This window comes from Mirounga leonina, unplaced genomic scaffold, assembly GCF_011800145.1.
Source record: "Mirounga leonina isolate KUSES-001 unplaced genomic scaffold, KU_Mleo_1.0 Mir_93, whole genome shotgun sequence".
Lineage (NCBI taxonomy): Eukaryota > Metazoa > Chordata > Mammalia > Carnivora > Phocidae > Mirounga > Mirounga leonina.
The window spans coordinates 799,145-825,518 of NW_023270854.1; the positions used below are offsets into that span (position 1 = coordinate 799,145).

Sequence of the window (26,374 nt, forward strand, 5' to 3'; positions counted from 1 at the left end):
GACGTCTCTGAAATGATAATGTTGCTTATTAACCATATATGTTGTGATAGGTCAAAGCTGAGGTCAAACAGAAAACATCAATTGAGCCATTTCCCTGAATAAAGCTCCAGGGTGCAATATTCTAAGCACTTTATTCAATAAAAAATGCTTTTAAAACGGTGCTTTGGTGATTGGGAAGCATTGCCATCATCCGTCAACCTAACTGCAGCAAAGTTCAATAAGCTAAATAATGAACCATTTAGATTATTTTCCTTGGGCCTTAGGGATTTGCAAACATTGCATCAATAGAGCTCTTTAAAAATTATGACGAACTCTATTTTCTTCATTTTCAGATTTAAAATATGTGTTAGGGATTTTTTTTTAAGATTTAAATGGGCTGCTACTTTTAATCATTGTCCAATCTCCAAAGTAGAAAGAAATTTTAAACAAGGAAAAAATTCTAATTATAAGATTAGCAGTTTCTATCTGATTCCGGTAATCTTGGAATTGATGAGATTCCCTCTCTATTGTGAATACCTAATTTAAGATTTAGAAAGTGTTATGAGTTATATAAAAACCTAAAGATGAAAAATTCCATGTATTTTCAATAAAATTTATATTTACTTTTGGCGGGTAACAAGGTAAATATGTAATATAGTATTTTTACAACTTCTAATAAAATTTTTCTTGAGAAACATCTGTGGTCTCAGTTTCCTAGGCTTAAGCCTGGGAAATAGTTCTTTTTCAATATATAATCACATGCAATTTTTGAGAATTTCTAGAATGTTATATAATACAGAAAAAAATGTGTTCAACCCTTTCTTTGTATGAAAAGGAACGTGGTCCATTTCCTTTAAAGGGCCGTGACCAGGGGCCCACATCTGTTTCAAAGCATACAATGGAATGCTAAGATGGCAATTTATACATCATCTAAATCTTAGCTCTTCCTCTGAGCAGTTTCTCCTAGATTTCCTATTACCAAATAAAAATATGTGCTACATACACGATTCCCAAAGCTGCATGCAGTTTGGCCACAACAGATGTCTCCATATTTATTGGTCAACACAATCTAGAGTGTACCAGTGGTGCTAATGAAGTCCCATCCCCCGACCAGCAGACTCCAGACCAAGCACACCGAGGAGGAGAGCCGGAGAGATGGCGGAACTGGGCCTCCCCACGCGCCCCGTGCCCGCCTCCCTGTGCGTGATGAGCCGGCTACCCTGCGCAGCTCCTCAACCACCTGCCACACCACGGCCAGTCCCAGTGTTCACAGGCCGCACCAGCGATCCTGAGAAGAGCTGGGTGACGCTGGGACTCCACAGCGATGGGGATTCGCCATCACAAGGTCATCAGGCAGCAGAACAGGGAAAGACCTTTTACTGCGAGACTCGAGACTCGGCCTGGCTATGGACTCCAGGGCTCTGGCCCCTGCTCGAACATCAAGGCCTGATATTCCCAGGAAACTGATTTCTAGATAAATACCACGGACAGCTCCCTCCTTTCTGCCCAAGGCGGGGCCGTCCCAGCACCTCCCTGCAGCCTGGGCCTCAAGGGCCCAGCTGAGACCCGCACACCTGCAGGGCGGTGGGGGGGGGGGGGTGGCTGAGACCCACACACCCGCGGGGGGGCGGTCCGGATGAGACCCTCACAGGGCACAAAAGAAGACAAGAGTCTGAGGAGGCCGAGAGAGAGCACCGCCCCTCCCCTCAAACACCTGTGGTACCGCGTCATGCCCAAAAGGTGCCGGGTCGACCCCCACAAGCTGTTATGAAGGTGATGGTTCAGGATCAAACAGGCTTTGAGATCCTTCTTTGCCTTCAGGCTCTTTCATTCTTTTCAGTTTAATTTAAAAACTAATTATAAGAATAATAAAGTTACTGTAAAAATGTCTAATAGTAATACAACAGGGTTTAAAAGAGTGGAAGTTCCCTCTACCCCAGCCCTGACGAGCCCACTGTCAGCTGGTTGTGAACCAACAAGAGCATCCTGGGTGGGGTGCAGGCAGAGGCGTGGGGAGAAGTTGGGGTGCACGGGAATGACTTGAGCACAGCAACCTGAACGCTTCATGTCTGCGAGGCGCTCTGAGCCCCACGCAAGCTATGTGACCCGCAGTGTGCCCGGGACACCGGGGGTGCGTGAGGAGGCCTGCTCCAGCTAAATCAGCCCTGAGCAGAACCCCACAGTGCAGGGGGCCCAGGGCTGCAGGGGTGTGGCAGGCAGCTGCAGGGGGCGGGGCGGGGGGGGCGGGAGGTGTCTCCATGTGAGCGAGCATTGCAGGGAGGCCTGGAGCTAGTGAAACTGGTCTCAGCTTTCCGCGTTTAAAGAAAAACAACTGAACTTTCATCTTTTTGGCTGTTTTTCACCACCTCTAAGCTTTTACATGAGTAATGACATGTCCTAATTTCTAAAGTAGCTTGTTTAGTTATCGTGGGCTAATTTCCTGACTAAATAAACAAGGCAGTGCCTGTTTAACTACCTCTTCAAAAATAAATTTGGTTTTCAAGTAATACAGCGGTGCATAAAGCTTAGTAAAACGCCGAGCGTCTGCTGGTGCACTTCGGGTTCCTCGTCATTATGAAATCAGAACAAGGTAACCAGGTCCCAAGTCTCTGTCTCCAGGGTGTGGCCTGCGGGGGACACTGCGGAGGGACCAGCACACGGGCACTCCACCTGCTGGCCGCGGTGCTTCCCGCACACCATAGGGAGCGCCCAGGGAAGACTCACAAGACTCAGTGGTTCTCAGCTGTGGGGGCCACTTAGTGCGTTTCCAGAATGGAGAAGCACCGGCCCCACACCAGGCCCAGCAATCAGCACTTCTGGAACCGAGCACAGGTACAGAAAAAGGCAGATACACAAAAAAGACTGAAGAAAACAAAACTGTCAGTCTCTGTGCCGTGCAGACAGGATGAAGGGTGCTGGTGAGCCCCTGTGGCTCCCAGACACAGACTGAGGGCGCCTCTGGGAACGAAACATATCAGGATGGTCGCAAGCAGCTTTCGAGGAACAAACAGGCCGGGCAGGACCGGCTGCTCCCAGCTGCAGGGAAGCAGGACACAAACCCCTGAGAGCCAGCACCCATAACACACGTCTACACAGTCCTCTCTGCCCCAGGTCCCAAGTTGGCTCTAGCTATGACTCACAGGACGCCTTTCCTAACACGGGAAACTTAACAGATGTATCTTCTGACCTCTTAATTAATTTTATTTAGCACGACAGGGATGCTCTTGTCAGTGCTCCGGACTCTGCAGTGCACGTTACGCCCCAGCACCTCAGCGCTCCTGGTTTCACGCTGTGGTTCCCAGCGGCAGCCTGAGGCCCCAGCCCCCCAGCCTCGCCGATGCGGACATCTCGGGGGAAAGCGGCGCCCAAGTTCCCTGCTGGGATGTCACCGGGGCAGAAGGACTGCGCTCTTCTGAAATACTCGTTTATGAGAATCACCGGGCTCCTCGCTCTAAAACATCAGATCTGATTTTTCTTTTTTAAACTGTGATTGACGGTACTTTTTGGGGGTTATTACATGATCCAATTTCATGGAGTATTTAAAGAAGCTTGTTTACTTATATTGCTCCCATGGTCGTTGGCTTGATTACAGAATCATCTCAAGAACCTTGAGTATAAGGGAGAGCATAAGAAAACGTTATTTAAAATATACTGGCTGAATAGGAATTGGGCAAATTAATTTAACAATGGCTTTTATCAATCTAAAAATAAAAAAAATGGGGGCGCCTGGGTGGCTCAGTCGGTTAAGTGTCTGACTTTGGCTCAGGTCGTGATCCCGGGGTCCTGGGATCGAGCTCTCTGCTCAGCAGGGAGCCCGCTTCTCCTCTCTGTTGCTCCCCCTGCTTGTGAGCACTCTCTCTCTCTCTCTCTGACAAAAACAAATAAAATCTTTAAACAAAATAAAAAAATAAAAATAAAAAAATGATGTAAGGTCAGAAATGACTAATTTGCCACATTTAAGATTTTACTGTTTCTGTCTTCTGTAGATTTTTGAAATGATTTATATCCCAATTCTCTTTTGAAATAAATATGCTACAGCTAAATTCTGGCAAAACAAACAAACCCGGAAATTTAACACGTAAGCCTGACAATTCATGTGGAAGTATGAAGATGGGACGATGAGGGAGGAACAGTCCAGGCTCCAGCAGCTTTGTTAAGATCTGACTTGGTCACAAATCAGTTTACAAAATCAGTAAAACTCCGATTTTTCTCATGTGTTTTCCAGTAACTCACTCTTAAGACTTTCTGGAGTATGTGGACACATGAGGACCAAATGCACGGATCCAAAAGAGCCGTGTGGCCTTCAGGCCTGGAGCTAAGGCACCATTAGATGCGATAATAAAGCTCCCCTTGCATTCACGCCCCAGAAGAACGAATTCTCACGCCTCCGGTGCAGGTTTGAATCTGACATCCTCTAAGAGGCCCCGACTGACCTCGTCAGGGCTGGCGGCCTGGTAGGTGCGGTTCCCGTCGCTGAAGTCCTGGTCTGCCTCCGCGTACTCGGCCTCCGCGGTCACACCGGCTCGAGGCTCGTACACGGGGGTCACGTTGTGGCACAGTGCAATGGCCTTCACCGCGTCGTGGACTCGACTGCTAACACTTTTTCTCACTTTGGGAGCTGAGGATTGGGCCTTTTTTGGTGGCGTTGAACTGGCAGCGTTCCCGCTAGCTTGAAACTGCATCTGCTAAAATACGGAACGTCACAAAATTAGAGACACACGTAGACGATACTGGAGGTACCACCCTGCGTGATTTTTATGAGCGCATCAGTGAGGGATGAGACAAGCAGCTCTCACGTGCCGGGCTCGCTCACGTGCCGGGTCTGTGCCAGCACACTGGCGTCTCCTGGTCGGCACGGCGACCAGACTGTCTGTTGCAGTGCTTAGAGTCGGAGAGCTTTCCTTTTCTACATTCACTTGATCCACGGCATTGGCTTGCTAAGTCCGTAATAAGTCATGTTCGTTCTCCGTGCAAAGATGGGGTGAGTTAAAGAGCAAACCAGAGCCACATACTCCTAACTGCTTTCGTGTCTCATTAAAAAGTGCTGGACCTGAAGTGGACTAACACTAAAAGCAGGGAAAAAAGACTTACAAACCTTCCTGTAATACAATAAAGGAATTCAGCCTGTCACAGCCTCTGCATTAGAGCTAGTTTTGTGCATGACAGTAACCCCTGCATCGGACGAAAACTGATCCCCACCTCCTAGTTCAGACTCTCGCGCTCCGGACATGACTCCCTGCTCCCTGCGTTTGGCCCCCCCGCACCGGGCTGTGTTCGAGGGCACTCGCCTCCGGCGGTGGGGTGGGCGGCAGGCCGTTCACCCCGCTCCCGGGGGAGGTGGAGCAGGACCACGGAGGCTCCTCGGTTACCTTCATGGCCACTCGTGACGGCCCTCCTGAGAAAGCCAGGCTCTCGCTTTTGGACGGGGCGTGCAGAGCCACCGAGCCGTGACTACTCTGCCAGTGAAGTCACAGTGCTGTCGAATGAAGGGCTTGCCGGCGCCGCCTCTCGCCCGCGCTCGCCTCCCACCCGCGTGCCGCTCGCACGGCAAAGGGAGAGCGGCACGCAACACGGCTGACTCCCCTTAGGACTCTGTTTATCGATGGCTGTATAATTTAATTTCACACAAATGCCATTAAAGATTATGCCCTCCATCACCAAATGCTTCCGGAGGGGAAATATAATCAGATTATGAAAGATTCGTGTTACATTGCAGTGGACTTGGTAGACTATTACCATCTTAATAAAAGGACAGAATCTCAGGAATAAAATCAATTTTACAAAAGAGTACTATCTAATCAGCCAACCAACAGACAGCTTAGAAAAAAAGATTTTTAAAAGACCTCCTCCATGGAAATAAGTATTAAATATTTGCTATTTTTATACACTGACTCATCCTTTCTGTTTTTAATTTTTCTAGTAAAACAGCTTATTTGGAGCTATCAAAATCATATTCATGGATAATGTAAATTTATTTTTTTAAAAACAGATTTTACCTGGTACTGTTTTGACCTAGACTAGATTACCAGGAGAAGGGAAGTCTTTTTCCTTCTCCTTTTTAGATTTTCCTTCTGTTAATAAATGTTCTAGGTTACAAAATGCTCTGTATTGAACTGAATGACATCCAACTGAAGAAAGGGCTTGGTTTTAAGTGTATGTGTGCACGTATGTGTGCTTCTGTAAGTGATCATTACATACGATAAACACATATGCATTAGATACTTTTCATTTGACAGCGTCTTGAAAAGTAAAGTATACGCCATTCTGGTAAACATTACAGGGGAAGAGAAGGTTTTCACAAACTGAATGTAAGGCAGACAGTACACCTGAATTTGGTCAGAGCAGAAACTGCTCAGGGCGTGTGGCTCAGCCCCGTCTATGAAAGTCAAGTCAGAAGTATGACCGTCAATACACAGGGCCTACAGCCTCTGGGGGCACCGCTGCCAGATGGCCCGTGGGAGCCTCGAGGCGGCAGTGGTCTGTGTACATGCGAGCCCCCTCTTCCCTGGGGGGCGGGTGATGTGCACGTTTGCACCTGATATATGCTGGCCTGTTACGATGGGGGTGACCGAACCCCTCAACAGGCCAGCAGAGAGGCAGAAAAGCAGCCCTGGGTTCAAACCACAGCCTTGTGCGTGCGGCATCTTAGACGCCCTGGGCTTGCGAGGTTTGGTTACCCAGAATCAGTGAATTCAAATGAGCGCAACACAAACGCCTCCTGGGAACAGGCTAGGGGACCCGCGCGGCCTAAAATGAACCCTGCAGAGTGGCCTGTGTCTGCCTGCCCCACACCCCGTCATCTGTGGGAACACGTGGCCCTGTGGGCCCAATGTCAGGACCTGGTGAGGCAGGGCCTTCACAGGCCACAGACGCACTTGCAGAGCGCACGGCCTACGAAGTCTCCGGCAAACGCTGTGGCTACGAGGCTGTGTATTTCCTGTTCCTGCAACCTCAGAGAGCTCCTGAGGCTCCAGGGAAAGGCCAAGATTTAGGATACATGCCCCCCGCCCCCGCCCAAGGAGTCCTTATCTAATCCAGACACAGACGACGTATTTGCAGATGAAATAACGCGACATTTGAGTTTCACTTCACAGTGGTATGGTGAAGGAGGAGAAGGGCTACGGAGGGAACCAGGTCTGCGGTGCATGGATAGCTGCTGAGGCAGAATGACAGGGACACTAGGGCTCGTGATACCGTGTGTCTACTTCTGTTTATTGAAGAAGCAAAAAAATATGAGAAAATCTTATTAATTATGAAGAAACCCAGAGGAACTGGTGAGAAACACCTGTGATGTAGTATTCTACTTCATAGTCTTAAAGATACTACCTATCCTGAGTAATTTTTTGGAGTATTTCACTAAGAAAATTATTTCATATGAGTAACTGGTTTAAGGTCATTATATCCCTTCTATTATTTTACAGTATAGAAATGCTTATTTAAAATTGGTTCAAAGACTGCTTCTTGATTTATAAATTAGAACTGAGTGTTTTAGGACATTCAAAGATGTTTGCTGATTTCCAGATTAGCGGATACAGCGGGTTCAGGCTGGCTCGACAGAGCCGGGCACTTTTGCAAGCAGCTCCCGTGCGGACGCCGATGAGCTTACCTGTGAGTATGGATTCCTGAGGTGGCTCTGGATCTCGTCCATTGTGTCTGCTCCATAAGACACGGTCCCCAGGTGCAGCCGCTTAAACACCATCTCGTTCTGGGTGAGGGTTCCTGCAACAAAGACCAGGTCACAGAGGAAAGCTCAACAGGACCAGGACTCCCCATCCCGTACACAGACATCCATGGGCCGAGCTCTCATACCTGGGTGCCCCTTGGCAGTGAGAATGCTCTGCTCTGTAATTCCAGCAGCTAGGAATGTCCTTCCCCACTGAGGACAAGTGTCCCTCCCAGATCCCTCCGGAAGAGCGTGCAGTAACGTGAAGGGCTCTAACTACCTGAAGAAAGTGTGGCCTCTGCCTTTCAGTTCAGATGCATTGTTTGGTACAAATAGAACTTCTGCCTGTTCTGAAAGAGACAGGCATGAAACTGGAAAACAGAGTCACTATCTTTGTAATTATACTCTAGAACACTGCCTGAGAAAGACATCAACTAGTCCCAAATTAGCGTGCCTACCAGTTTTTTAAAAAAACCCAATTTTGAAAAATTAAGTATTTGTCATTGAACAGAAACAGATGCATTTAACCCTTAGCACCGCTTGCATCGTGTGGAGCAAAAGAAAGGTCAGTGAGCAGGGAGGCACGTTCTCTTTAGCTGGGCTTCTGCCCGGTGAGCTGCCTGGAGGTGTTCACATCCCTCCAGATGGCCAGGGCTCACTCCTGGGGACGGCCAGTCCATGTAGGCCAGGCACTCACGTGTGCTTGAGCACGAGGAAGTGCTTCACTCCTGGTGTGTAAGGAAGGCAGTTAAGAGAGGAGCACACACAGGTCAATTTTATGAGACGTCTTGGGTCTGCCAAATACAGTGAAGTAACATTATGAAAGGCAGCGAGAGGTTAACGTTATTTCAAAAACGGTGAATTTTCATTAAAAGTGACACATAAATACACAATGTTACACATCTTCATGACTCTGAAAACCCCAAACATTGTGTATGTGTATCACTTAATATAAAAATGCACATACAATACGCACGTATGATTTTTGCTTACTGGGTTTTCTAGAAGTAAAGCAACCTGAGGAAGCATGAACACCTGTGAGCACGTACGTCAGGTGCGGTAATGAAAAGTGCGGCCATGTAGTCTCCCCCGGGCTTTTCTGCACGCACCTCACAGCTCACAGAAGGACTACCCACTGACTGATATAATTATCAACGTGGATATGAACAATCCTAGCCCCAGTCAGTTAGAAGCTGGGCTTTCCACACGGCTACAAGACACCCATAAGATATTAACTAACTTTCTTTGGCACACGTGACGTGGAAGATATAATACAAAATGTTTTCGCATCTATCCATGACTCCATACACACTGGTGTTCAAGACAAAATAGTTCAGAACTCCCACTAGGACAGGAAGGCTACTTTAACATAAAGGAAAACCCATATTTCATGGACACTGTTTCAGAGACTGTTTTGATCAACCTTCTTACAAGAATGGATATAATACATACATTAGGGTCTCATAAACTTCAAAGAGCAGCTCTTCTCAGCGATGCTGATTAGTTTTAGAAATTTTGCTTTTTGCAAAATTCTATTTAGCCCTTTTAGTACCTCAATTAAATGGCACCTAAGTTTCCCGAAATCAAAATTATGTGAGAAGTACAGTTTAAAAGGGTTTTCTGGTTATGTCATCCTCATTAAGTAAAGCAGAATTAATTAAAATAGTAGTTTATATTAAAGAATGTAATTAAAAACAATTCAGCCTCCAAATGAAATAAGGAAGTTCTAGAAATTATTTACATCAAAGATTTGAGATGAAAACGATAGTTATCTATCATCAAAAGATAATGAAATTGTACATTAATTGCTATTAGAATAAGCACCAAGCTCCCTCTGTTACATATGCCCAAATGAGCAGTTCCCTGAAAAATTATTTAATATGTTATTTTAATAAAAAATGTTTTACTTATCAGATTGACATAATCAAAGAATTTCCTGTAGACACTTTTCCTGACATACACTGAATGTGAGGCTTCTAATCTACGGTGGGCTGTGGTAATGAGGCAGTTTATAAATACGACTACAATAAATAATACTTCTTTCAACCTTTTTATTACTAACAATTTTATACGTATGGCAAAAATAAGAATACTACACCTGCACAGTTCCTGCCAAGAATAAACTATTATTTCTTTAGGTTTGTAAACCAGTGAATGCAAGCGACCAAAGACCCTAAGTCCGGGGTCCCCTGCTCCGCTCACCAGCTCACACCGGCGGGATCCGCGGGGACGGCACTGGGGGTGCGTGCGCCCAGTTCACTCAGTGCGAAGACCCACCGCTTCACAGTGCTGTCGCTGTAACTGGATGGATCACTTCCGTAGCTCTTTTTTGTGAAAACTGAAGGCTAACTGACACACGCCATCTGTTTCAGGTGTACACAGCAGTGGGTCGCTATTTTTATACAAAACGCTCCCCATGGTAAGTGCAGTCGCCGTCTGTCACCGCACAGCGTTCTACAGTATCACCAACCACACTCCCCAGGCTGTACTCTTCATCCCCGTGACTCATTTTATAACCGGAGGCTTGCGGCTCCCCACCCCCCTCCCCAGACCTCCCCTCTGGTAACCACCCATTTGTTCCCCATGTCTATGAGTCTGTTTCTCTTGCGTTTGGTTATTTAGATTCCACAACTCTGACTTTCTCGGACTCATTTCACTGAGCTCCATACCCTCTAGGTCCATCCTTTTTGTCAAAAATGGCAAGATTTCATTTTTATGGCTGAGTAACGTACGTCTCTACCACCTCTCCTGTATCCATTCGTCTATGGATGGATGCTTGCGATGTGTCCAGATCTTGGCTATTGTAAATAATGCTGCTGCAAACATGGGGGTGGTGTGTATCTTTGTGAATTAGTGTTCATTTTCTTTGGATAAACACCCAGAAGTGCAATTGCTGGATCACATGGTGATTCCTTTTAACGTCTTGAGGAACCTCCCTGCTGTTTTCCAGAGTGGCTGCACCAGCTTGCGTTCCCACCAGCCGTACCCGGCGGTTCCCCTCTCTCTGCATCCTCGCCAACACCTGTTGACTTTAGCCACTGTGACCTGTGTGAGGGAGATGTACCATCGTAGTTCTGATTTGTATTTCTCCCACGATTAGTGATGTTGAGCATCTTTTCATGTGTCTACAGGTATTCTTTGGAAAAATGTCTTTTCAGATCCTCTGCCTATTTTTAAACTGGGGTGTTTTAATTTTTTGATACTAAGTTGTCTAAGTTCTTCATATGTTTTTGGACATTAACCCCTTACAGGGTGGATGATTTGAAAATATCTGCTCCCATTCAATAGGTTCCTTTTTCATTTTGTTGATGGGTTTCCTTGGCTCTGGAGAGGCTTTTTAGTTTGATGAAATCCCATTTGATGTAATCCCGTTTGTTTATTTTAGCTTTTGCTGCCCTTCCCTGGAGAGACAGATCCAAATAAATGTTGATAAGGCCAATGTCAAAGAGATTACCGCCTGTGTTTTCCTCTAGAACTTCTATGGTTTCTGGTCTTCAGTTCTGTGTTCATCTTGTGTGGTGCAGGACAAAGGTCCAGTTTCGTTCTTCTGCACGCTGCTGTCCAGTTCTTCCAGCACTACGTACTGAGGAGACTGTCTACTCTTGCCCCTTTGTCCTACGTTAGTTGCCCATTTACGGGTGGGGTTTTTTCTGGGCTCTTGATTCTGTTCCCCTGGTCTGTGTGTGTGTTGTGCTGGGGCCACACTGTTAGGATTCTCTGGCTTTGCAGACGTTCTAGGGTCTAAGGCGTCACCATTCCCAGATCTCATAGCGCCCAGCTCCACCCACTCCTCCTCTAGGATGGTTGTTCTACCCTGTGGACGCACAGCCTTGGCCTCCCCTTCCGCCACCTGGCCCGCACGCCCCCTGACCAGCAGCACCTGCCCCTGCAGGAGCGCGACCTGAGCGCCTGAGTGCGGGCACTGCCGCCCCCCTGCCGCCCACCCCCCCACTGTGAAACACCGGCGGAGGCTGGCAGGGGGGTCCACAGGCGGGCAGGCGGAGTGCCCCACATGCTGCCCTCCATCATCCTCCCTGTCCTTTCTGCCAACGCTCAGACCTCCTCAAGCCAGCCACAGGGGTGTGGCGCGGGGCATCTCTCGCTGCTACGTGTACTCTGGGGCCCTCACCGCTCATCCCGACTTGCGAGCCTCAGGAATGGCTTCTGACCTCCTGACTGGTGCCACCTTCCTAGAGTAAGGACCCTTCATTCTCCCCTCCCTCAAACAGCACCAGCAACGTCCACCATCTACATGAAATGTCAGCTCCTTAGGATGGAAAGATCTCTTCACCATCCTTGCCAAACGTGCCCCTCGCACGTCAGCTTGCACGGCTTCTGCGCCCGCGTGGCTTTAAACACAGTCAACTCTCACATTCCCACCGCTTTCTAATAAACTTGGAATTCACTCATGCATTGGGCAAAAAACTCCTTTAAAGGCATCACTATGTGTTGGGTCTTTCGAGGCCGATGGGCCTGGGTGTGAGCCCTACTGGTCACCGTGCACTGAGGAACCTCTCACACCTCAGTGTGTCTGCAAATAAGGACATGACCATGGAGCTTGCACAGATGCGGCCAAGAGTAAATAAGATCGTGTACCAAGCGCCTGAGACACAAAGAGGTCACAAGAGTCCCTTTCCTCAGGAACCTCGTGATGCAGAGGAAGAGACAAGAGCACGAAACGAGTCTGCTCCCGAGCAGCACTGAGCCCACTGGGAACCACGTGCAGAGTCTGTGGCTGCTGGGGGAGGACAGTGGGGAGGGCTGCAGCACGGACACGTGTCCCGTGTGCTGTGGGCGCCTTGTGCTGTGCTTCGGGGGCCTGACTTCGTCCTGGGGACTCCCGCGGGGGTGACAGTGACTGGTCAGCGCGCAGTGATGACAGTGGGGGCCACAGTCCAGGAAGGTCTAGGGGAGGGAGGGGTGATGTGGCAGCTGGACACAGAGAGGAGGACACCAATCCGGAAGCTCAGGTGGCTGACCCTCCCGGGAATGGGGGAGAAGAAAGTAGGCAGAGCGAGGCTGAATCCGCTCAGGAAGCCGCAGATCTGAGGGGCCGGGGCTCCGCGGCTGGCTGGCTGGCTGGCGGGAGGCCTGGCAGAGCAGGACGCTGTCCTCTGGTGAAGGTGCCCCCGTCCCAAGTTCTCCAGACTGTGCCACGGGGCCCACCTTACTGCTCATTCAGAGCACGGGGCTCAGCCAGAAACCAGAGACACTTGGCGCGCCTCAAAGGTGCCAGAAGGACCCTCACCTCCACCTGCTATGGAGGGCAGCGCGAGCACCTGTCCCCGCTTTCTATGTAAGTGAGCACGTTCAGAGAAGTGAAATGAACTGCTTGTGGTCAGGCTGTCAGTGACTTAGAGAGACAAGAAGTCAGATCCTCTGATTACGAGATCTGTATGTCTTCCACGTGCCCACCTGCCTCAGTCCGATGCTTGGTCACTGACCCATCACCAGATTTATGTGCTGTGCTCACATTCACTGAGGAAGATGAAAGCTTCATTCGAAGACCAGATTCGGTTTAAGGTTATAATGCAGATTAGGAAAAAGAGCAGGTCAAATTATACTTTAGGAGAAAGGATCAGGCATTTCTAGAAAGAGAGTAATCTTTCCTAGAAAGATCTTTGGGGCCGTATTTGATGCATTTCAACAGGTTTTTAAACTGTCAAGAACAATCACAACATTTAATCCATGCGCATTAAAATAAACGTGACCACCGCGGAATTCACTGTACTGCGGCCCCCCTCCTGGGAAGTCACACAGCTCCGATGGTGGGGATGAACACCTGACTGAGGAAGCCGCAGGTGTCTGGGACACAGGCCGCCGCACACACACCCTCGCAAGCAGCCGCTTCTGCCACACGTCTCCGTGGCCTGGGGCAAGGGCGGCCTTCTGAGCTCCAGCAGGCCTCTGTCGCGCGGGGCGGGTGACGGCAGGACTGCAGACCTTCCAGCGAGAGCACTGCAAGGACTGACGCTGAGCTCTGCAAAGCAGCATGTGTACAAGAGCCCGTGGAGCTACTCCCCAAACATCCTCTCCCTTGATCCTGGCAGGAGCACAGACCGCAGCCAGGGCTGGGCCTCTAGCACCCTGCGCTTCACTGGGACCTGCCAGGCCCCTGAAATGCTAGACGATTACAGAATTAGAGCTCTCCAGTTTAAAAAATAGCAGCTACCAGGAACATCAACGAAATGATAGGAAAAAGTAAGAAAAATATGCTTTTCATAAGGAACACTCTAGTTCAGAGAAAAAACTGCGACCTCCCAAGGAAATGTGTTATTCCTCCTAAACCTGGGCAGCACGCCTACCACAGGCCTTTCTCGTGTCTGCCAGCCTCCGAGTAAAGGCTGCTGGCTCCTCTCTGACTTCTCCTGCAGCAATTCGGATTCCCAGACAGCGGCACCGGGGGCTGCCCGCACCTCCGCCCGGCACCCCCACTGGCCGTCCTGACGCTGAGTGGCGCGGTATCAGGCCAGCGCCCGGCACTGCGCAGCGTGTCGGCGCCACGTCACCGTCACGTGTGGATCTGCGTGGCCAGCACGGCCATCAAGATGCAGAGGCGTCCCATCTGCACCAATAAGGTCCTCGCCTGCGTCCGTGGCCACATCCACGGCCTCGCCCACCCCTAACCTGGCACGACCCATCAGTTCTTCACCCGCGCTGATTCTGTTCATGACAGCGGCCATGCAGGCTGCCTGCCCAGCAGATATGAAAGTCTGGCCCTTGGCCTTCTCGGACTCCGCGCTGGCCAGGGAGCTGGGTCATCTGTGGACGGCCACGAGAGGCTGGAAGTCTAGGGTCCCCACCTGGTCTTCGGAGACAGAGGGTGGGGCCTTTGCTGAGCACAAACGGACAGGGAACACTGCGCAACTTGCCACTGCACCAGGTGCTGACTCCTCCATCCGTCACATCATCCTGGGGCCACACGCGCTGTGGTTTCTCCAACGGCTGGAATGGAAGCGTGAGCGTTCCCGTCTTCAGTCAGAGAGAGCAGCTCTTCTCGGCCTGTCTGTGCCCACTGGCATTCTGCATCGCTGGCTTCTTTAGGCCCCAGTCTGGGCACGAGGCGGAACACCAGGGAACGGACTGCTGGTCCTCCTGACGGGGCGAGCCTGCCTTCCTCCCTCCCCGCTCACGGTGTTCTTGTGTGCGCTGCATGCAGCACGTCAGGTGCGTGGCGTGCTCAGCAGGACGCACAGGGAGAAGAACATCCACTCCATCATTCTGGAATTGGAGGCCCTCGTTTATTTTAAAAGTTGTAAATACTCGTTGTACCCTTTCACACCCTGGGGTCACCTAGTTTAGGTATATAACCTCTCCCAACTTTTCCACTGGTAGAGATCAGTATGCATTTATGAACTATTTTTTCACATGAGTACACACAGGGGTATTTTATGTTATTTTTAGGGGGTATACCATAAACCCGGTATGATATACCATGTTCTTTTGGATCATCCTCCCAAACACGGATACTCCAGTGGTTTAAAATTTTTTTGCTATCACCAAAGAATGCAGCTACAAAACCATTATTTATGTGGGGTAGATTCTTCAAGATGAGATTTCGGGGAGTACAATTTGAATCTACGTAGAGGGCCATGCCCGGGACCCACAGGTTCTACTGACCCGGATGCCTTCTGCCCACATGGGGTGCTCAGCAAGGCCGTTGACTGGCATTAGCTCATGATCACAGAACTGTTCAGAGGCACTCGCCCTAAATTACGTTCTTAAGATCTGACAGTTACACATTTACTTACCTAGTGATAAATTTACATTTATACTGGTCTCCTTATGTAAAAACCTATTAAATTCTACTATCCATATATACCTTGCAAATGCTCATGTTCTTAAGAAGTCTTGAGATTACACACTGTTGTAATAAAACATTTTGGTTTTAAATGGACAGTTTTTCTTTGAAGATGGCATGTATTTTAATCAAGGCAGCAGAGCGGGTAGGACCTCCAACATGCCCGTGAGGTTAGGTCTCCTGCTCCACAGCCTCGGATCAACAGGATGGGGACACCGCGTTCAGGCTGGGCAGTGGCTCTGTGTCTAACTGTGCGCACCCCAGCAGACCCTGAGCACTGCTGCCCACTCACCACCTGGGAGTTTTTAAATCCTGACACCCAGGTCACAGCCCCTTATCACCTGGACCAGAGTGCCCGGGGAGAGAGCCGGTCTCTACACAAGACAATGGTGGTTCCACGCAAGGTCCGGAGTGTGGGAAAGGGAAGGATCAGCTTCAGAGAATTAACAGGAATGTAAACCCCACACTCCTGTGCCTCGGTGTTAAGACACCACGCTTCCAGCAATCGGCCCCCTTCACTTTGATTCTTTCCCTTCACCATTGAATATGCTGTCACCTGCATCAGGGCCAAGACACCGAACAAAGCTCAGTGATGGCTGCTTGACCTCACTCCCTTCCAAACGCATTTCCATGATCACCTCAACCGTATCATGTGTATGAGAACTACGTTTATTTCACGCTTGGTATCAGCGTATCCTTTTCCCACTCTCCACTCATCATGGAAAAAGGAATTGAGATGCATGATCGCCGCGGTTACCAAGGTGGCGCCACGATACTGCTGTCCAACAAGCACGTCCCCATGACCCAGCACAGGCGAGCCGTCCCAAGTCACAGCCAGCCTGTCTGGGAGAGGGTGTGGGCACGCCCAACTCACAAACCCAGACAGCGCGTGAATTGGGGCGGGGGCGAACACACGCTTACCCTGAGTTCACAGTCTGCACGACGTAAGGAATACAAAAAGTGCATCGAAGTAAGAAGTATGACGAAGAAACCCAGACCCCTTGGCTGCATCGGTACCACACGCAGCGGACAACCGGCCACTGGAAGAAACCTGCTATGACACTTCACCGAAGGCATGGGAAGGAACAAGGACGTGAGCACAGGGCACAGGTTGCAGTGCGTTCTCCGGCGCCTTCTCCAGGACCCGGGCTCACACTGGCCTCCCCAGCACCAGAGGTCTCCAAAGCAGTACTGCAGGAGACCTCCTCCTCACGCAGGGGGAGACGCTGACACATGGAGCACGGCACGCGCGGCCTCTGGCGTCTGTAAGCTCGTGCACCCGACGCTGGGGACGCCTCTGCTCTTCACGCACGTGCTGACTCTGTCAGGTCATCAACCTCTGCTTCCCAACTGCAAAATTAGGAAGTAATTCTAAGGTTCATGGACTTAAATACAGTATTAAGTATAATTATTGAATGATAGTTTAGTTTCATCAAGGCAAAATATGCCTAAGCACCTGATTTAGCTACATCTTGTCCTTCATTAAGCTAACTGTAATATCACATATTTTAATGTCCCAAATGTTGGCGAGGATGCAGAGAAAGGGGAACCCTCCTACGCTGTTGGTGGGAATGCAAGCTGGTGCAGCCACTCTGGAAAACAGGATGGAGGTGCCTCAAAAAGTTGAAAATAGAGCTACCATACGATCCAGCAATTACACTACTGGGTATTCACCCCAAAGATACAGATGTAGAGATCCGAAGGGGTACGTGCACCCCGATGTTTATAGCAGCAAAGTCCACAATAGCCAAACCGTGGAAAGAGCCCAGATGTCCATCGATAGATGAATGGATAAAGAAGACGTGGTCCATATATACAATGGAATATTACTCAGCCATCAGAAAGGATGAATACCCACCATTTGCATCAATGTGGTTGGAACTAGAGGGCATTATGCTGAGCGAAATAAGTCAATCAGAGAAAGACAGTTATCATATGATCTCACTGATACGAGGAATTTAAGAAACAAGGCAGAGAATCATAGGGGAAGAGAGGGAAAAATCAAACAAGATGAAACCAGAGAGGGAGACAAACCACAAGACAAACCTCTTACCTCTAGGAAACAAGCTGAGGGTTGCTGGAGGGGAGCGGGGTGGGGGGATGGGCAGTAAGGAAGGCACGTGATGGAACGAGCACTGGGTGTGATATAAGACTGATGGATCACTGGCCTCTACCTCTGAAACTAGTATGTTATACGCTAATTGATTTTAATTATAAATAAATAAATAAATAGGAAGGGGAGGTTTGGCAGAAATACGTAGGATGCTGCCACCAAAGGACAGAAACGTAAACAATTTCATTACTGTTTTTCAACCAGATGAAGAAGTTTTCTAGCTAGAGCCCAAGCCTGGAAAGCACTGCACAAAAAAGCAGAAGACGCTTTGTTACGTAATACCCTCCTGGCCTGAAAACTGGCTCTGTTGGAAAAACCGTTGTTCTTCTTAATTTCCTGACTTTGCAAACTATCGTTACTTGTGGTACTTAACACGGATTTAGGAATATGCGAATATTTTTAAAAGCAAATGACAATGCGTTTAGAGAAAAGCCACGTGTCTCCCTGAACTGAGTTCTGGAGCCAGGCATGGACTTCTTAACGGCTGGCGGTCGACGCCACGAGGCAGCCTCGGAGCGCGAGCAGGAGGCCGTGCTGCGGCAGGAAACGCACCTGAGACACAAGGGGGTTGCGCGTGGGAGGCGCGGCTTACGGTTCTTGGGACACGCATCTCATCCTGCCCTCAGGTGTGAGCCCCTCTTCACCTCTACCTCGGTGGGCCGGAGAGCAGCAAGCGGAACGTGGGCGAGTGTGTGGAGAGGAGGGTCTACAGCTTCCACGCTCACGCAGCTTCCCTGGAGGGGCCGACGAGGAGGTGGTCCCGCCAGGAGGCCCCGAGGACAACCAGGCGCCAGCACGCGTACGCTGCTCTGTATGGGAGCTGACCTCACGAGAGCAACGCTGACTTAGGAGGGCCTACTGCCAGACGCCCTACTGCGTGCAAACGCACCCGGGACAGCCCCGGGGCGTGTGTCGGGGACCGCTCTCGCCGTGCTGTGTGCACATCCGTGCATGTGCACACGCGTGTATGCGGGCTACCAACAGCAGGGAGAAAGCAAAACACGCAAGAAATTTCAACCACAAACGTGAGGAACGAGAAGTGCCAGGAACTGACTTTCGGGAATGTGTCTTCCGTCCCAACCCGTCTGCGTTTTTTAAGGGAAATGTCCAACATACCCCAAAGCGGACAGAATGGCGTCACGTAAAGCGGCGTACGGACGCCTCACGTCAGCAAGGACCACCGCTGGGCCACGCTCCTGGGACCGCCACTTCCTGCCTGAGCGTGTCAGCTACCAACAAAAGAAGGGGCTCCTACAATACACGTAACCCCCGTGTTGTCACAGCAACAAACAGCAGTAGCTCCTCAGCATCAAATAACAAGGCCAGGCCTGGTTCCCGTCGGGTGTCTACGCTGTCTGCTTGAGTGCGGGTCCAGGTGAAGCCTCCTGAGCCCAAGCCACAGCCTTCTCTGCTCTCTCGTCCTTCCTGGTAAATGAACTTGCTCCGGCGTGTTGCCTGCGGTCTGGACTTGGTGCTGGCGGACCTCTGGGCTCCGCAGACACTCTGTGCGTAGGCAGAGCCCTCTGTCAGAGGCACGGCCGCCCGCCTCTTCCTGTGCCGATGATCAGGTCCTGCGCCCACGAACCCACCACGGCTTGAGGGTGGCACCTCTCGGAGTCACATGGCAGATGGCTTACTTAGAGCATCGTGCTCCCGAGGCTACTGAAGACGAGCATTCTGGCATTCCCAAATGCAATACTCCATGGGGACAGCAAGTATTTTCCAAAACCAAGGCACATCATGATCACCGCTCCAGTCACAGACTGTTTCTAGACAGCAAACCTGGAGCTGCAGAGTGACTGCTACTTTAATACATGGCTTCAGCTCACTGTCCTCTTCAGCCTGGTGACGGCATTTTAAGTTCTGAGATGAAAACTCCAACCATGTCGTTACGTTTGCTTCCTGCTGCCGTTTGGAGAACTCTCTAGAGTAATGCACAAAGACCCCTTGAAACTGTGGGAGGCCACAGAGTCCCCATAGACACATACAAGCACATGTTAAAAGAGTAAATATACTGTTGCATTTAAAAATTTAGTTTAAAATAATTAAAAGATAACATATCCAAATTTAAATTATTTCTTTCCTCTTTTGGGTTATGTCTACATTTATTTTTTATTTTATTTTTTGGGTTATGTTTATAAAGTTTTATATTAAGGTAGATACCTAGAAGTTCTTTATTCTGGTGCTTAATGGAGCCAAAGAGAATGAAATAGAACACAAATTTAGAGTAGTTTCTGAAAACTCAGCAGTTTAAAAAAATGATCATTTTAGGTTTTACATTTAGGTCTGCAATCCATCTTGAGCTAGTTTTTGTGTGTGGTGTGAGGTAGGGGTCCCCCTTCATTCTGCTGCACGTGGACGTCCTGCTCTCCCCGCCTGTCTGTTGAAGGGGCTGGTCCTCCCCAGTGAGGATGGCGGCACCCCTGCTGGAATCCAGTCGGCCGGCAGTGTCAGGCTTTAGTTCCTCCCGGCACACCGCCTTGGCAGCCTTGCTGGAAGTCGTCCGAGTGTCCAGCTACGGACTGATGTCCGGACTCTGATGCCACCCCCTCGATCTCAAGGTCTGTCCTCACACCAGCACCGTCCTGTCTTGATTCCTGCAGCCTGGTGGCAGGCTCTGGGATGAGGAACTGTGGAGTCCTCCCACTTGCTCTTTTCCCAAGATTATTTACACCACTCTGGGCACCACCCCCTGCATTTCCACAGGAATTCTAAGATCAGCTTGTCAATTTCTGCAAAGAAGGCAGCTGGGATGTTGAGAGGGATCGTGTAGAATCTGTAAATCAATTTGGGGAATCCTATTGCCATCTCAACACTATAAAGTACTGATTTTATTTTTTTGATGCCATTGTAAACGGAATTGTGTTCTTAATTCTATTTTTGGATAGTTCGTTGTTAGTGTATAGAAATACAATTCATTTTTGTATATTCATCTTGTATCTTAAACCTTACTAAATTCATTATTGCTTCTAATAGATTTTAGGAGATTCCTTATGATTTTCTTTCTTTCTTTTTTTAAAGATTTTATTTATTTATTTGACAGAGAGAGACAGTGAGAGAGGGAACACAAGCAGGGGGAGTGGGAGAGGGAGAAGCAGGCTTCCCGCGGAGCAGGGAGCCCGATGCGGGGCTCGATCCCAGGACCCCGGGATCATGACCTGAGCCGAAGGCAGACGCTTAATGACTGAGCCACCCAGGCGCCCCCTCCTTATGATTTTTGGTATGAAGACCATGTCACACACAACTAGCTTCACTCCCCTTTATAGCGTGGGTGCCTTTTTCTTCTTCTTGCCTACCCGCCCTGGCTAGAACCTTGCTCATAGCAGCATTGTTCCTAACAGAAACAGGAAAACCCGCACTAACGTCCTTCAACTGAGGCGGAAATGAAATGTGGTCTATCCACATGACAGAGTATCCCCCGCGATAGAAAGCAGTCAGGTACTGAGACATGCGACAATGCGGGTGAACCTGGAAAGTGTCCACTGAGCAAACGAAGCCAGACACAGAAGGCCACACGGTGTGCGCTTCCACTCCTGGGAGAAGTCCAGCACAGGCAGACCGGCTGAGGCATACGGTCGACCAGGGGTCACCGAGGGCTGAGCGAGGGCAGGGAAGCAAGGGGGCTGCTGCTGTGCACCAGGTGGCCTTGTGAGGGAGCTCGGACCGCACTGACAGCACACGGTGCCGTGCCCAATGCTGGCACGACCTGCCCCGGTGGCCTGCCATCCGAGTCAAACGCTGCGTCTGGTACCATCGTCCTAGTTGCTAGTAAATCACGTCTTACGGAGGTTATAACAGAATATTCAAACAAATGACTATCATTTCATCAAATAAACGATGAAATTTTTGGCTCAGTTATTTTGCCATTTGAATGAATGCATCTGCATCTTGCTGGGTGAGAGACACTGGGGTATGCATGCAGACGCTCCTTTATGTAGGGGCGCATATCATCTCCTAACATACTAAGATGAATCCCGGAAGGATCTTTTTAACTTTCAATGATGTTTCTACTTCATAGCAGACCCTGTAAAACGCTGAGCAGGAAAGTCAGGGCGAGTTTGAGACTTTCTACACCCTCTTGTACAGCAGGGGTGTCTAAGGTTAAACCAGTTACTGAAAGAGTCAGCAACGCAAAACTGCTTTTCAAATCTTAAACGGTTTTCATGATTTCAATCAATTGATAGGTCGTACAATTTTTGTCATCTTAATACAACTGTTAGTATGTCCCAAGTCTGAAGCTTCGTGATAGGGATGGGCTGACTCAGGCGGGCAGATGCCACCAGAAGGCTTCCCCGTGACCTGGCCGTTAGGAGAGCGCCAGGGACGGAAAATGTCTTTGGACAAAAGGCATGTTTGTGAATCCCGAAGAAGGAAAACACTGTAGCTCCTTAATAAGGTAGAGTGCTCTGGAGGATGAGCAGCAAAGCAGGTAGAGGGGAATTTAACTTCTAAGGACAAAGTCCTGCAGGCACATGTCTCAGGGCGGCGATGGAGATTCACAGGCAGGCAGAGGACACATTGCTGGAGACGCAGCTACAAAGCGTTCTGACCCAGTGTTCCCGGCGGGTGGCGCGGCCGCACCGCAGCTTGTGCGTGGGGCAGCCAGGGCGTGGCAACTGCACAGAAACAAAGGGAAGTCTGCCCGTGGCACACGGGGACAGGCCACCCACCCAGCCCCACAGACTTCCAGCGCAGGAGCCAGGTCGTAAGCAATGATCACGTGGGATCAACGGTGACGTGAACACAGAGCTACTCATGCTTTACAACGAAGCAACGGGGGACGGAAACACAACTTCTAACACCCTGTGGCCTGTGGCCATATTCTCTGTTAATTTGTATTTGCTGTAAGTGACGCTTTCTCAGAAGGCCGCGGTTCCCAGTACGACAGGCCTCTGCTCAACCACTGCCCGCGTCAAGCGCCTCGCCTGGGGTGAAGAGCCCAGCACACGCAAGTGCGCGCACCGGTCACGCACCACGCCAGCCAGCCCTGCCCAGACCCTGTGCCGGCACCAGAGACCCCACTGTCGTCCGCAGGCTGCAGCGCCTGCGCCCGGCCCCAGCTTACGGGACACGACGCCCAGCTCCAGGTCTCCCCGGCGAGGCGCGCACGCCATGGTCTGCTGCCCCTGCCACCGCGGACACAGCACTTCCCGTTGCAGAGGATGCGGCCTTGGGAGCTGACGCGAGCCGCGTGCAAACCGCACGGCCAACGGCCTGTTGTCTCGGGGCGCGCTTTGGGAATGCTGTCGTGTACCGGAGCACGAAGATTCCCAGCAAAGGAATTCGCGGCTTGCCGTACCAGGCTGCGCCCGGCGCCAAGGCTACGACTGACGAGCTCCCTGCACACCGTCTCTGAGCAGGGGCTCCGTCAGGAGCAGCCGGCGCAGGCACGGAGGCCCCCCGGCGGGCTCGGTGCGGACGACCTGCCCCGGCGTGCCAGCGCCGTCTGCTCACGTGTCATGGCACGGCCACCACTTCTGGTCGGCGTCAACACGCTCTGCACCCTGGCAGCTAACAGATGTCTGCTCTTGTCGAATGAACTGCTTCATGTTTCATGCACTGCTGGCCACATGCGTCACTATGGCAACATCATTAATTTCAGATCTTACCGAAACGTGCACCCCAATCAGACCTAATTACACCACACTGCTTTCTTGTCCACAAGGAAACTGTAACGCACTCGCGGGACACCTCATTCTCTGTTCTGCTGGGGCAAACGAGAGGCCGCGTGATGGACGCTTCTTGTCAGAAAGCATACTGATGAGGCACAAGCCCGATCACAATCACGCCAGGGACTGCCTTACGGTCATGTCAGCAGCGAAAGGCTCCTCACACAACAGCTCATTCGGTTAAGCAGATGATGTCTGCAAACGGTCTTACACCCTGAGTTCTCCACCCTCTACCAAACCACCCCCCCCATCAGACCCTCCGTGATGGTGGTGCCCACCGCTGGGCCCCGGCCAACTGCAGAGGACCTGAATCACTCACACGACGAGAGTAACACAACACAGAGCGCAGTTACTTCAGTCCCTGCCGGACAACGCTTCCCAGTAACACCAGATACACAGCTGCGCAGGACCCCCCGCAGGGCAGGGGAGCGCGAGCACGAGCCACGCAGCCCTCCTGGCAGACAACACAGGGCTCTGCTCGGAGGGTGGGGTCTGCCCGAGGCCGCACGCTGCCCAGAGGTGAGGGCCTAAGCCCGGTGTGCCGGCGGCCTCCACCTGTGCGAGAAGCTGGTTTTTACAGAGTTGAAGTGGGGACAGCGCTAAGTCCTACTATGTGCTGGCAGTGTTGTGGCAATTACACAGCTCGTCCTTGATGTCCTTCACCTGCGATCTGGTCCGTGTGGCCTTTAGAAGCGGCCAAGGCAACACTCCCTCCTGAGTGCCCTTGGGGAGGAGGACCCGTGAAGGGCAAGGGCCCGTGGCCCCGGGGCGAGGACAGGCACAGGGCTGGCACAGCGCATGGCTCGCCGGACGTGCCGTGGGTGGCGTTCACCTCGTGATTACGCAGAAAGGGTCTGAAAAAGCTCAAGACCAAAAATTTTTAAAAACACTAAAAATGTTTAAGACTCCATGCAGCTCCAACACTAGGAAGCGATGACAGGGGATCCCTTCAGTGACTTCTGGCACAAAAAGGCCTTTTGGAAAATGAAATGTGTAAGATTTTCTCTCGTTCACATATTTTATATAATATTCTGTAATTCTTTTTAAATCTCAGAAGCCCAGATTATTTACCTTTGCTTTGTCAAAGCAGCAGAGTGAGACATGGGGAAAATGGGGTTTCACTTTATGACTCTGGGCAAAACCACTCATCCTTAACCTGGATGGAACTCAGAATTCAAAGACAAACGGAGGAGCTATGAAGAAACAGAATGATGACCCCATCACCATTTAAAATGCATAATAAAAAGTTGGATTTTAAGAAGAAATGATTTCACAAAATCCTTCTTCCCTTGCTGATATCGCACATCCAGAGACACAGGGAGAGGAGAGAGAACCAGTTACTCCTCAAGCATACTGTGAGCTGACTTAGGCTTCCTGTTTGTGAACTGACGTGAAATAACAGGTACCACACTTAGGCGTGTTACATGCAGATTTAAGGGGCCACGAAAGCAGGTGGGGTGCAGACAGGACGGCCCAGACTACACCTGCTCCCCGGATAAGCACGCCCCACGCCTAGAACACAGGGCAGGAGGCGAGCACAGGCCTCCGAGAGGGGAAGGCCCCAGATCTTTTTTTTTTTTTTTAAAGATTTTATTTATTTATTTGAGACAGAGAGAATGAGAGACAGAGAGCATGAGAGGGAGGAGGGCCAGAGGGAGAAGCAGACTCCCCGCCGAGCAGGGAGCCCGATGCGGGACTTGATCCCGGGACTCCAGGATCACGACCTGAGCCGAAGGCAGTCGCTTAACCAACTGAGCCACCCAGGTGCCCCAAGCCCCAGACCTTTCTTGGTTCAACATTAAACTGTGACACCGTCATTGCTTGTTAGCATTCAACTGCAAACACTCCACGATTTATGCATTGTACTGATAATCGCTTCTGTTACGTTCAGTCTGGTTTTGTTGTCCAAGATGATGCCATGAACATTCCTGGGCTTGTCTCCTGCTGCGCGTGCGCACGTGTCTCCTTGGGGAACAGGAGCCAGAGGGGCACTGCGGTGCGGAGGCTGCCGGGGCTCGTCCGTCGGGACAGAGCGGTGGCCGCCAGGTAACGCCCCCACCAACGGTGCAGACAAGGTCCTGGGGCAGCGTGCGCCTCAGACAGGTAGGACTTGTCCACGCGGGGTGCGGCACTGAGACGCCCACCCTCTCACTTAGCTCCTGCTCAGGTCTTCAAACTTACATCCATGCAGGCTTTACACATGTTCTGCTTGGATTTATTTCTAATTACTTTATACATTTTGCTGCTATTCTAATTGGCCTTTTTGGAATTAAATGCCCCCACTGTTGCTGGCATGTGGAAACGTAGTTTAATTCTGACACTGAATTTACAGGTGTGACTAAGCCCTTCTGTAATCCGGCACCCTTTCCTCAGGGCTCCGTTGGGCTTCTCTGTGAACACGCACAGATCTGTGCACTTGGGGCCCAGCGTGCCTGTTTGTGCAGGACTCCGAGTGCACGCCGCTGTTCCTGGTTTCCGACTGCATTTATGCACAAGGTCCAGGCTGCTGAGTGCAGGGCTGAGTACAGCTGGGTTTCTTCCGCCGCCGGTGGGCAGCCTGACGGCCTCCTGTGCGCCCCCACAGACCTGTGTGCTGTAAACTCACCGATTCTCCAGGACCCTCTTCTGTGGGGTCCCTTCAGGAACCATTTTGAGTTTGGGTTTGCTTCACTCCAGCTTCTCCATCAAAATAATCCCACCTGCCTCCCAGAAATAACTCAACCTCTGTGCAGGCATGCCTGTGTGTCCCCCACACTGAGATTTATTCTCTGAATCTTTCCCTGTCGGCTCAGTGAGGTTGGGAAGGGAGAAATCTGAAGGCATTTCGCAGCCTGCCTTCTTGAGTCTGAGCCCCTCGTTACTTTGGGGTTCTTCGGACTTACGAGCATCACCTGACGGGACAGCCCCCGACATGCCACAAGGACCAACGTGACCACAACCAAATGCTGCTGGGGCGCCCGGCTGGCTCAGTCGGGAGTGTGTGACGCCTGATCTCGGGGTTGCGGGTTTGAGCCCCACGCTGGGGATAGAGGTTACTTAAATAAAAACAAAAAAACCCACTTTAAATTAGAAAACAAAACAAAACGACATGCCACAGGCAAACGGATTTTGACTGAACTGCAGTAAACCTGTCACTTCATCGTGAAGGC

General features: G+C 50.5%; 1 protein-coding gene across 11 annotated transcripts in view; it reads right to left on the reverse strand.

Annotated features, from left to right (window-relative positions):
• Positions 1–26,374, reverse strand: part of ATP9B (ATPase phospholipid transporting 9B (putative)) — a 229,832-nt gene that overhangs the window by 44,809 nt on the left and 158,649 nt on the right. For 9 of the 11 annotated variants that reach the window (XR_004677674.1, XM_034996241.1, XM_034996244.1 and 6 more), the window contains 2 exons: positions 7,586–7,698; positions 4,413–4,664 (listed from right to left, as the gene is read on the reverse strand). Coding sequence is in view for 10 of the 11 variants with exons in the window: in XM_034996241.1 (XP_034852132.1) it covers positions 4,413–4,664; positions 7,586–7,698 (365 nt within the window). In the remaining variant the exon portion in view is untranslated. The remainder of the gene's footprint in view (positions 1–4,412; positions 4,665–7,585; positions 7,699–26,374) is intronic. The other 2 variants (XM_034996239.1, XM_034996246.1) reach the window with 1 other exon arrangement.